The following is a 12,440-nucleotide window of genomic DNA, read 5'->3' as shown; positions in this document are numbered from 1 at the left end:
GCAGCTGGGATTGCACTAGGATTAGAGGCACAGGCAGGCTGCTCAGGGAAAGGAGTGATGGTCGTCCTCATCAGAAAGCAGGGCTCATAACGTGCAGAATGGTTTCTAGGCCTTCTGTCTGCTCTGCTTTTAAGCCTCTCTGATTGTGGATGGTTCTACCCTGCTCCTACAGTATTAGCCTAGGTTTCCATTCAGTTGTGTCACCTTACCTGATCCACCTTCCCTTTAGTCTTGGCCTTCTCGGCCTCTTCAAAGTCACACAACTATTAGAGGCACTTGTCACGTTTCACAGGAAAGAAGGTGTCTTGGTTACTCACCTGTAGCTTTGAAGAGACACCATGACCAAGGCAACCTATAGAGAGAAACACTTAATTGGGGGCTTGCTTACAGTTTCAGAGTGAGTCCGTGACCATCATGGTGAGGAGCAGGGCAGTAGGCTGGAGGAGCAGTCGCTGAGAGCTTACAGGCTGAGACAACAGCCATGAGCCAGAGTGTGGGGGGAGCATGTAGCCTGGACTTTTGAAACATCAGCGTCTCCCTATTGAACTCGCTCCTCCAACAAGACCACAGTTAATCCTTCCCAAACGTTTCCACCAAATTTATGAGTCTATAAGACTATTCCCATTCAAACCACCACAAAAGGTAAAGCAAAAGGAAGTAACTGAGGGTGTGTCATTCCAGATATCAAATAGTGTTTTAAAATACTAGATCACAAGTTGGGGAGATGGCTCAGTGAGTAAAGTGCTTGCATCACACACGCGGGAAACTTAGTTCAGACCCCAGCATCCAGGTGGTCATCTCTAACCCCAAGACTAGGAGAATAAAGACAAACAGATGCAAGGGGCTCTCTGGACAGCAAAACTAACCAAAGCTGGGAGCTGCAAGTGCCATGAGACCCGTCATCTCAAAATATAAGGTGGAGAGCAATAGAGGAAGACATTTCACATCCACCTTTGGCCTCCACATACAGATACACAGACAAATACGTATTCACACACACACACACACACACACACACGAATAAATTTAAAATCAGTGAGTAATGACCACAGTGTACCTCTCTATCTGTTCACATCTTCATATTTCTATCAGTGATATTTCAGTTTTCTATAGAGTCTTGAACATCTTTTATTAGACTTTTTATTGGGCACTAGAGTATTTTCAGACTTACTCTTCATGCTATTTTTTTAAAATGTAAGTGTTAAGATTAAATGGATATAAAAATTAGTCTACAAAATGAATGAGGTATCATAATTCCTTTCAATACTAATAATTTAAAATTTCTAGCAAAATAATTTTTAAACATTATGAAGTTTCTTCTTCTTTTCCAAAACTATTCCACATTTTTTGAGTTCCTGTATCAGCTAGACTCTTTATAAATGCAATAGATTATTTATCAATTTTTAATTATCTTTATTAATTTTTAATTACTGGGAGTGTGTATTCTTTTCTCATTTGCATTCACATTTCTCCTTTAATTTCTTTCTATTTTTGTTCTTTCATTTTGAGGGAATGCTACTGAGTGCATCCAATTTTAAAATTTTTATGTTTTTCTAGTGCACTGAATCTTTTTTTATAAAATGTCTATTTGTAGGATAGGTAACGTTATTTTTGCCTAGTATTAATATAGCTACATCTATATCTATGGCAATGTTTTCATTGTGTGTTAGCCAGTGAAATGTTTCCAGGTGGAGTTTAAGGGGACACGAAGGCAGATGGTTCTTTGGATTCGAGACTAGAAGATTTATTAACATCATAGAAGGACAAACAGACAACAGCATGGCTGGGCACTGAGGGCAGATGTCGTGTGTAAAGGAATGTAACGGTGTGTTAAGGAGTAAGGATCCTTATACATTTTTGAGGAAGAGGTTGGGGTAGATTGAGGTGTTTCCCTTTTTAACCCAAGGTTGGCCTTGTTGGGGATAAAGAGGGTCATGCAGTTGACGAACATTCTTCCTGGCTGGTCATGACCTGAGGCCCTTGGGGCAGGAAGACAAGCTTAGAGAAACAAGTTCACTGTGTTCTAGAAACCAAACGACTATAGTTCCTGGAACTACCAAAACACATGATGGTGTGAGCCTAGCCAGCAGTCACTTTTCTTCTTGTCACAGCTAAACACTGAAGAGACAACTTAATGGTGGAGAGATTGCTTTGGGCTGATGGGCAGGGGTCCCACTCCCTGGTTGGTGCCTGGCACTCACCATAGCAGTGGGTGTGGATGGCACATGACAAGACTTCCATTTACTGCTGGACAGACAAGAAGCAGAGAGACAGAGAGGGGCCTAGGTGGGACAACAGCCCCCCCTCAACACACCCCAGTGATTTGTTTACTCCAACATGGCCCCACCTCCTAAAATTTCCAGATCTTTCCCCAATAGACGCCACGAACATAAAGGACCAAGTGTTTAACACATGAGCCTGTGAGAGACCTTTCAACTCAAACCTGTAGAATATCTTTTTCCCTTCAAATGTTGTTTTCTTTAACTCTTATACTCTTTCAACCCAGACTGACTCCTTTGCTTCTTAACCAAAACATTTAGTCAGTTTATATGACAGGTGGTCACTTAAAAACCTACTTTCACATCCCATCTTGTTTTCTCTCATGATTGTTGTATGATGACCTCTTCCCTGCCTCGTGCCTTCTTTGCATTGATGGTACATTCTTTGTTTCTCTTTGGTTTAATACAGAAGTTGTTTAATCATTTTACTGTTTCCCGAGACCTTGGAAATTTCAGCACCCATCCCTGGATTATCTTTCCATACAATGCAAATATCTTGGAAAAAAATTTTTCAAAGGAAGGAAGTGCTAGAGACTGAACTATACCTCTAGCCCAAGGACCATAGAGAGGTAAACTCCATTCCTTGCCCTATAACTTCTACATTAGCACTTCTTTTTATTTATTCATAACTATAGTTTCAATGTGTTGTGATGCTGTGCCTGCTAGCCTCTTTGAAAACATGAACTGAAATCATCCTCTGGCATCGGCATCTTAGATATCTATAACTGTGGTCACAAGCTCCCAACCCTGCTCATTATTGATTTTAATTCTGTATACACTGGAAGCTCTTTAGACACTATTGCTACCATTTTATGTGATCAATATTCACTTAAATTTATCACAAATGCCCATTTTTCCCTTTTTAATTTTGTCTTCCAACTGTGACATTTAGGTGCATAAAGACTATTCCTCAGTATGGTTTAAGGCAAAGTCTACTTGCATCAGTGCTCTTAGTTTTTATCTGAATGCGTCTTGGAGGTTATCTTTCCCCAACACAAACCAGGCTGAGGTTGGCAGGATCTGGAGTTTGCTACTCCGGGAAAACCGGATGATCTCTCTGCAGTTTGGCTTCCCCAGCTGCAGTGGTTAGCTGTGCGGTTAGTGTGCTGCCCTGTCACGGGTCCCTTTTATTCGCTTGATTTTATGAGTTTGTCTTAAGATTTCTGCAGGTTTTCTAGGACAGGCCTTTTGCTTGGTTTTCTTGCTAGGACAGAGTTGCTTGGTTTCCTCTGCTAGGGTTTAGAGTATGCACCCAGGCCTTTTCTCCATTGGAAATAAGCATTTGGAATGTTAGCTTTTTTTCTTTTGCTCTGTGTGTATGTGGGGCATTTGTATGTGTTGGTGAGGGAACAACTTGTGTGGGCATGGATGCACCTACACATATGTGCATGTATGTGGTTGCTCATGTACATGCACGCATGCGCATTGGGGGCCCCAGCTCGTCACTCCACACAGTATATTTTGAACACTGTCTCTTACCGCACCTACCTGGACCTTGCTGATTGGCAAAGCTAGCTGGCCAATTGTCTCCAGAAATCAGCTTCTCTCCTCCCTCGCCCCAGGGCTGAAGTGACAGATGCACCCTCCACACAGGGTTTTTATGTGGCTTTTGGTGATCCAAACTCAGGTCTTCATGTTTGCAGGGGAGGCGCTTGACTGAGCCATCTCTGGCCCAAATGCTTGCGTGTTATGTATTATTCTGCCCTGTATGCTCCCTCTCTTCATCCCTTTGTGTGTGGAGGTGGGGAGGGGGTGAGACAGTGTTACTGTGTATAGCCCTGGCAGTCTCGGGACTCTATCTGTAGACGAGGCTGGCCTCAGACTTAAAGATCTGCCTCCTGAGTGCTGAGATTAACACCATTTGGCTTCATCCTAACTCTTTTGAGTTGTTTATCATTCCTTCTGAATTTTCCAAACTTACTTTTGGTATTGGGAGTTTATTGACTATATTTGACTTTCTAGAAGAAACTAAAATCAGTTAATTACTTAACTATTTTAATGTACTGCTCCATCAGATTTTAAAATCCACAAATTCTTTCTGCTGTTATCTAAGTTTTTCTAAGGAAATAATTTTTTATTGTACTTTTTGGCTCTGGGGTTTCCAGTATCTTTTAATTTAGATGTGTGGTGGCTTTTGTAAGTTTTCAACTGCCTGCTGAGGTGTCTCCCCTTGGCTTTTATTGACTAACTTTCTCTTCGAATACTGTTGTTCTCTGGATTGTATGGGAGGCAGCAAGATTTGGAGTCTTACACTCTTGCTGTCTTCTTTTGTTCGTGCTGCTTTGGGTCTCTGTTGCCATGGCTCCCCATTCACAGTCATCTCTGATTATACTCTGGATCCTGCATTTGAAAAGCAGATTGTAATAATGATTTGAGGCTTAAGGATAACTCGCTTGCTCCCTACACAGATGACTTTAATTTTGCATCTGCACGTACCCACAGGCAGATTTAGGATTGGAAATAGGAGTTGTCCAGAGGCTGCAGGAGAGCTGCACTTAGGAGCATTTCTTGCACACACATGCAAAAGGAGAGGAGGAAAACAGGGGTCCTACTCTTGGGAGGCCAAACTGTTTCCATTTGCCTAAGAGTGACACAATCTATCATACAATTCTTGTACCTTCTCCAGACTGGCAAGTGCTGCTGAGGCACAGGTGGCTAAATTTGCCCTGGAATTTCTCTGGGCTCTTGCCGTTATTTGCCCCATTCTGTAGCATCCCATTGCTGTCTAGTCTGTGATCTGGGACTTAAAAATGTTTTTGACTTTGAACAACTTACTTGTAGTTACCTCATAGGTAAAATGGATTTGAGCAGAGTTGCTTAGATTTAGTTTCTGTATGAGGAACACTATTTAGAATGAGAACAATTGATTTTGCTGGAGGAATGTGATGGTCAGCTTCCTGGACAAGCAGGACAAGCATCATAGATAACCAGCCTATAAAGAGCAAAGGATGACCTGGTCTCAGTCTCAGACTCCTTCGTATCCATGATCACATGATGGATGTGGCAAAGTCAAATGACAGTGGCAAGGATCAGGCAGTAAACCCAGACTGGTCACATGGAGACAGAGTAGAAGGAAGAAGAGACTCAGGACAGACATCCCTTTCAGGGACACAACCCCATGATGATCTGAAGACTTTCCTTGAGCCCCTTCTTCTCCCTTCCAGTAACACTATAGTGGAGCAAAACTGTTAATACATGGACCTTTGGAGAACATTCCAGATTGAAACTAAAGGGAGCAACCCAAGAGGAAGAGCTGCAGAGGCAGTGCCCACTGCTTGCCTTTTCTGCTACATCCAGGAAAACCTGGAGTATAGCAAGTGCTGGCATTGTGGGTAGGGAATGGGGAGAACAGGAGGAAAAGCTTCCTGGTGACCTGCTACAGTTTTGTTTGTAACCTGTGGAATCCTCACCACCATCCATATTGCCAAGCCAATTGCCCCTGTGACTGTAGCCTTGGCCTGCCTGAGACCACGGAGAGAGAGGACGGGCATTATCTCGCTTGTAGATTCTAACAAATCTTAAGTTTGTAAAGATCCAGCCGCGTTGTGGAAGGACAGATGTAGAATCTCAAGCCCCATCAAAGGAGTGCCTCCAGCAAAGGGTCACACCAATCATGAGTCCCCAGCCCAACTCCCTTCACCACTGCACAAAGCCACCCTAGCACCATAGCAACCTGAGTAGTGGATGTCAAGAAGCTTCATCTAAGACCACAGAGAACCTGGGTAAGGAGGACACTAATCCTCCAGGACAGAATCATGGAGACGGTGCATCTTCACATGAAGGGAATCCTTCAGTCTCTTTGTTCCCATGGCATCTCTGCTTTTAACCCTCTTCAACAACCAAGGATGCATTCTGCTGTCACTTCTGAAACTATTTGTAAAAGAGCTGGCATGGTTTCACTTCACAAACCATGAAAGAAAGTAGGTTGCAATGGCAACTTTGGGTCCATTCGTTTTACTAGTACTTTATCACTTGTCAGTTTTATCTCTTTACTTTTGCCTTCTTCTAATTCTAGACTGAGGAACAACTGACTTGGGAAGAAGCCATACATTTCCATGCCTGTTGGGAGACTGTGTCGATTTTATATGTCACTACGTGGTCAAGATGTGTAGTCACAATATGGTTGAACATACAAAAGAAACTAAAGATTGGTTTCTGGATAGAGGTTTTATTGGCAAGGATAAATGAAAATAATCACACTAAAATCTCAGGCAATGAAACTCTAAGCTCTGCCTTTTATTTCTAAAGTCTCTTTCTTCATGGGGAACAGACCCTGCCTAGGAAGAGCAGGTTAGCTGTTGGGTTGTGCCGAATGAAGAAAAGGAATGGATGATCCACTGTGAATTCTTCCTCGGGCAACAACATGCAGAATGTAGCAATGCCCCCTGTGGCAGCGGCTGCCTCTGTGCCCTCCTCATTCACTTCCACAAAGGACTTGTGGACAATTTTTGATATGAAAAGATCTCTGGATCCTGACATGCCAGACAGATCAGCCTTGCTGCTGGTGAACAGATCCTGTACTCCCAGGAGGCCAAGGTTGGAGTTAAGGGTGTAGCTCTCTTCCAACTTGAACCTGGGCAATTTGACATGGACGTCAATGGTTTCCAGTTTCTCACGTTTGGTCCATTCACGAAGATTTTCTGAAGTTAACTGTTCCTCAATCTGGAATTAATGTAAGACAGAAAGAACTTAACTTCTTACTGTAAGAAGGTACTCTTCAAAAGAGCAGACTCACAAAGGCCACTACTCCTAGGTTTCCTTCATGGCTTCTGCCCAAACAGATTGCACCTACATTTCATTTTTGTCTCACAATTGGTAAAATATAGCAGAACCATTTTCCAGGTTTTTGAGGATCCAAGTACAAAAACATTTAACAATAAATCTGTCACCCATTCATCCAACCATCTATTTATCTGTCCATCCATTCATCCATCCACCCAGCATCTATCCTTCTTTTTATATCTCCATCTATCTATTCATCATTCATTCATCTATCCATTTCTCTCTGCCTCACTCACTCACTCACTCACTCACTCATTCTGTTCCTCTCATTCTTCCATTTTTTCCATCTTTTAATCCACCAATCATCCATTCTTCTATCCACTCAAGATTTCTTAAATCCCTATCACACTGAATCACTTAACAGATGAGCCTGAAGAGCTTTTAAAATGTTAGTTGCTTGTATGGTACAAGGGAAAGTTTTAGAAGTTTCTTCTATTTTTTTAAAAGTTGTACTAATCTGTAAACTCCACAAGAACTGAAGGAATCTCTAATAACTCCTGTGTAAAAAAAAATGTGGTGGGGGGACAAAATGTATGGGACTTAGTTCACTTAAAACAAGGACAAGCAGCTGACATGGCGGCAGACATCCAGCAATCCCAGCATTCAGGAGCCACTGATGGAGGGCTGTGAGCTTAAGGCCAAACCAGGCTACAGAGCAAAACCTTGCCCATGGGGTAGAATCGAGTCCAGGAGAGTAGGGTAGAGAAGAGTGGAATAGAGCAGACACATAGAACAACACAGGGATACTGATGGCACCAGCTTCGTAGCATTGTTGTGACCATTGAATAAGTACCATACAAATATCAACTATTATTATTCCTCTATGGGACTAGAATAGAACCACTTACCTTAGACACAGCTTCTTAGGGCCTCATTTTGTAATAAGATAGATTGCCCACAAGAAAACACAATTGACAAATGGACCCCATTCATGGCAGTACATACACTGTACATTGGAATAACAGCAGGCTCCTTCGTGATTACAAATGTAGCCTGGGATGGGAACAAGAGCTAAGCCACAGGGCAGCCTAGAAATTTGAAGGGAAAACTGCAATCTCCACAGTTTTCTCTGCTTCTAACCCTGTCAGGAGACAAGCAGTCCCTAAAGACAGGAATCAGTTCTCACTATAATCCTTTAAAGTTACTTCAAGAGGCTTTCTGAGCGGGGACACTCATCACTGTTCCGTTTAATTCTAAATCTCTAGATATTCCTCCATCACAATGGTCCACTGAAGGCATCAAATATTCTGAACATTTGACCTTTAGGCTTCTGGCCTGGACTTGTGGCTCAGTGACAGAACACTTACCTAGCCCAAGGAATTTGGCACTGCAAATAATAAATAACAGAGATAATAATACTAATAACTGTATAAACACAGGCCTTAGAGGAGTAAGTCCTGATGGACTATATTGACGGAAATGGCGGCGTTTTTGTCAAGGGATTCTGGGTAAAGTCTGTGGATGAACACCAAATGCTTACACTGCAGTGTACGCACATTTATACTGAGGTATAAATCCAATACCATGAAAGGAAACACGAACCACGGTGTTGAGAGCCAGTTACCTTCTTAAGACCCATGGACTCATCCTCAGTGTCTTCAGGCAGCAGAATGACCATGCTAAGTTCTCCGCCCTGGTAAGTCATCTCCAGCACCTTGCACTTCAGGTCAGGAATGTAACCAAATGGAATTTTTTTCTTTTGATACATCATCTTCACTGTTTTTGTGTCTTTCTGAAATGGTTACAAAAAAGAAAACTCACTCAAGTTATTATTCCCTCTTGTCTTTTAGAGGAGAGGGGAACCTGGGGTCTCCGGGTAGAGTACTCCATGGTAAAGCCCTGGCCTGGCATGGAGATGGGGACACTCACCCACACAACCAAGAACATCCCAGGTAGATGGTGCCACCTGACCTTATTCAGTCGGAAGGGAGCATCGGTTGTGTCCCGTTTCATGAATTTCTCCTGCCACATTCCCTTGAAGTAGACGGCATTCACCAGCACAAGTTTGGTCATGCTGTCAACCACGCCCATGGCCAACAGTTCTGGAATTTTCCCTGGGAAGATAAGGTCAGCTTTTGTAACGTTCCATATCGAAATTCCAAATTTAAGCGGATAGTTTATTAGCTCTAAAATGTCATTCTAACCTAGACTTCACAGTTTGTTTTGTTTTAACTCAGTGTTAAGTTAGGAAAGGCCCACTTGTCCCAGTTTGATTTTAAATAAACCAACTTGTAAGACCCAAAAGGCTGTGCCTGTTATGCCCTCACTGAGGTCCTAAGTTCTATCCCGTGACCCAGAAAGAAAAATACCATTAAAGTAAGGCAAATATCTTCAATGGTTTAGAACATGAACGTTCTCCTTTCCTGGGTGGAAGCAATAACCATTATTTTGTGAATGGTTGTTCCTTATAGAAAACAAACAAAATTCCTTACTGAAATGTTTTTTGGTCACTGGTAAACAATGTCTTCCAATCTGCAAAGTAGAAGCCTGCTCTTGTGAAATGGACTTTGAACAAATATCCAAGAGATCTCTTAAGTCTTATCCAGTGGGTAAGTCTGTGGAAAAGAAGCCACTCTCCCCAGGGCTGAATGCCCTGCTGGGAACTGAAAGAACTGGAGACAGGGATGCCCTGGGTGCTGACTCACACAGGTCTGAGGACAGAGCCATTCCAAAGCTGAATTGAGCCCAAAGGTGAGCCACTCCATACCTGCTACTTGGCAGATACTGGACAAAATGTTGGGCAAAAATATTATGAATTCAGCCATTTCTAAATACTGATTTCACACATTCTGTGAGGTTTCACATCTTGTTTCTTTCCATATGAGCACCAATACTTTTAGACAGGCATTTTTATTAACTTTATTCTGCATTTTCATATTGGTTTTAACTATAAATTGTAGTTTTGGGAACCCATAAGCACTCAACTGCTTCCATTCAATCATGTCTGTATTTCTCCACTGGTAAGTTTCTGACATTTGAAATTATGCTTTATTCTAGGGAATAGCCTCTGAGTCCTCAGTGCACATAAGCCATGATTTGGGAAGCTGATGAAGAGAGAAAGCAGATGCAGGGAGAGAGTACAGGAGAGTAAGAGTCTGTGCACAGTGGCTCTGCTGTGGTTCAGAGGGGTCACCCAAAGGCCTGTGTCTTCAAGATTTGGTCTCTGCTCCATTCTGCACTGGAAGGCATAGGAACCTTTAAAAGGTGTGGCCTAGCTGGGGGTCATTAGGTCATTGGGGAGTGTGTTTTCTTTCTATGTGCTTTTATTTTGAGACAGGGTCTTGCCACGTGTGCACAAAGCAATCCTCCTGCCTCAGCCTCCCAAGTGCTGGGACTGTAGGTCTTCATCAACAAACCTACCTTGGGGAAGAGGTACTGCTATTGAAAGTGATTGTGAGACCCTGGTCTCTCCCTCTTTCTTTTTATTCACCAGTGAGGTGAACAGGCCTCCTCTCCCATGCTGTCTTAACAGGAGGAGCAGTGTTGCCATAGAACCAAAGCAATAAGTCCCATTGGTTATAGACTGAAACCTCCAAAACTGTGAGTCAAAATGAGCCCTTTCTCCATAAGCTGAATGTGTCAGGTGTGAGCTACAGCAAGGGAAAGGTGACTAAAGGAGCCAGTGCTGCTCAGTTTCTCACCTTCTGTTTGACCTTTGACCCACTGGTTTATTTCCTTCCTTGCATCCTCAGAGGCATTGTGGAAATCCACAGGGGCCAAGTCAGCACCATACAGTTTCTGGGTTGAAGTCAAGAACTCCTATATTTAAAAAAGGAAGTGCCATGAATAACTTCTATTCCTTACAGAAGTTTTCTAAAGTCCCCAAAAGAAAAACCAAAAGCAGTTAAAATGGAAAAGGTTCATTAAAACCTAAACTTTATATTTTGCTATTGTGTTGAAAATCATATAACTTAACACTAAATGTACTGTCCTTCCTTCCTTCCTTCCTTCCTTCCTTCCTTCCTTCCTTCCTTCCTTCCTTCTTTTCTTCCTTCCTTTCTGTCTTTTTTTGTTTTCTGAGACAGTGTTTCTCAAACTCAGTATCTTCCTACCTATGCCTGCCCTGTGCTGTGTCCTAACCATTTTTTCAGGTTACAGTGCAGGAGTGGCAAACGCCGCCCTTTATTTCACCTTTCTGCTGTTACTACAAACTTTACTAATTCCTTTTTAATCTCACATTTCCTTTTTCAGAAATCAGCAAATGTTGCTTATACTTCAAGTGGCTTTTCAGATTCCCCTTCTGCTTTGTGTGCGTGTGTGTGTGGTGTGTGTTTGTGTGTGTGTGTGTGTGTGTGTGTGTGTGTGAGAGAGAGCAGAGTGTGTGTGTGTATGGTGTGTACATACCTGTGCAATCACGGAGGCTAGAGAAAGACATCAGGCGTCCTGCTCTCACTCTCTGCCTTACTCTCTTGACACAAGGTCTCTCAGTGAACTAGGCTGGTGGTCCACAAACTCAAGGGTTCCCCATAGGTTTATTTTCCACATTCTAGGGTTACAGGAGAGTGTGAAGCCATGCCTGGCATCTCTCATGGGCACTGGGAGCCACAGCCATGTTCTCAGGCTGCATGAGAACCTATGTTACCCACTGAGCCACAGGTTCAGTCCTTGTATTCGCTTTAATAAAATAAAATAAAATAAAATAAAATAAAATAAAATAAAGTAAAATAAAATAAATAAAATAAAATAAAGTAAAATAAAATGAATCCAGGAACCACCTTTGCATTAGACAGACTATGAAATGAAACTCTATTCTTGGCTATTTTCATGAATGACCTGCAACATGGCTGTGCTTCTCTTCAGGAAGTTCGAGAATGGGATGAGCTAGGTACTCACAGGAAGGAAATTGTAGGTTTTCTCTCCATACAGTCTGTTAGCAAGTTTCAACTTGTGAGAAGCTCCACGTTTGTTCACTTCAGCATTCAGGCTTTGAAACCTTGAATGAATGTCGTCAACAGCGTCAAAATGAAAAGTCTAGAGTGAAGAAAACATTCTTTAAACAATCATTTGTTTTGCAGTTGTGAAGCAATTTCTTGGTGTCTGCTTCCACCAAATTATTTTTTTCCTAATGCTGAGTGGCTGGAACCAAACATTTTATTAATATGTTCTTGGGAGAGCAAACAAAATGAAGCCACGCGGGTTAATTAGGAAACACTTTCCCACTCGTGTCCACGCTTCCAAAAGGGGACAGAGTCCCTCTCAGAATGAGGGACAGCAAGAGCAGAAGTCCTCTCCACACCACTTAAGGAAGACAGAAAGCTGTGAGGAGGGAGGCAAAGGGGACCCGCTGTCCCCCAGGGGTGCAATGATAAAGTGTTGGTCCTGTTCAGCAGGCCACAGGGACTCTCCAATCTCTCCTCCTGCAGAGCCACAGCCAGTCAA

General features: G+C 42.6%; 1 protein-coding gene across 1 annotated transcript; it reads right to left on the bottom strand.

The window, feature by feature from the left end:
- Positions 1-6,427: 6,427 nt before the first annotated feature.
- Positions 6,428-12,032, bottom strand: LOC129676437 (leukocyte elastase inhibitor A; the record flags this gene model as incomplete). The annotated part of the gene is given in 5 exon segments (XM_055606770.1): positions 6,428-6,941; positions 8,626-8,793; positions 8,973-9,115; positions 10,703-10,820; positions 11,895-12,032. Coding segments are annotated over 5 exon segments (972 nt in total), but the record flags the coding sequence as incomplete, so codon positions are not given.
- Between the last annotated feature and the right edge of the window lie 408 nt (positions 12,033-12,440).

The sequence above is a fragment of the Psammomys obesus genome, unplaced genomic scaffold (assembly GCF_907164565.1).
Source record: "Psammomys obesus unplaced genomic scaffold, mPsaObe1.curated_primary_1811, whole genome shotgun sequence".
Lineage (NCBI taxonomy): Eukaryota > Metazoa > Chordata > Mammalia > Rodentia > Muridae > Psammomys > Psammomys obesus.
The sequence above is the reverse complement of the archived record's forward strand: the minus strand, read 5'-3'. Positions and strand labels throughout refer to the sequence as shown.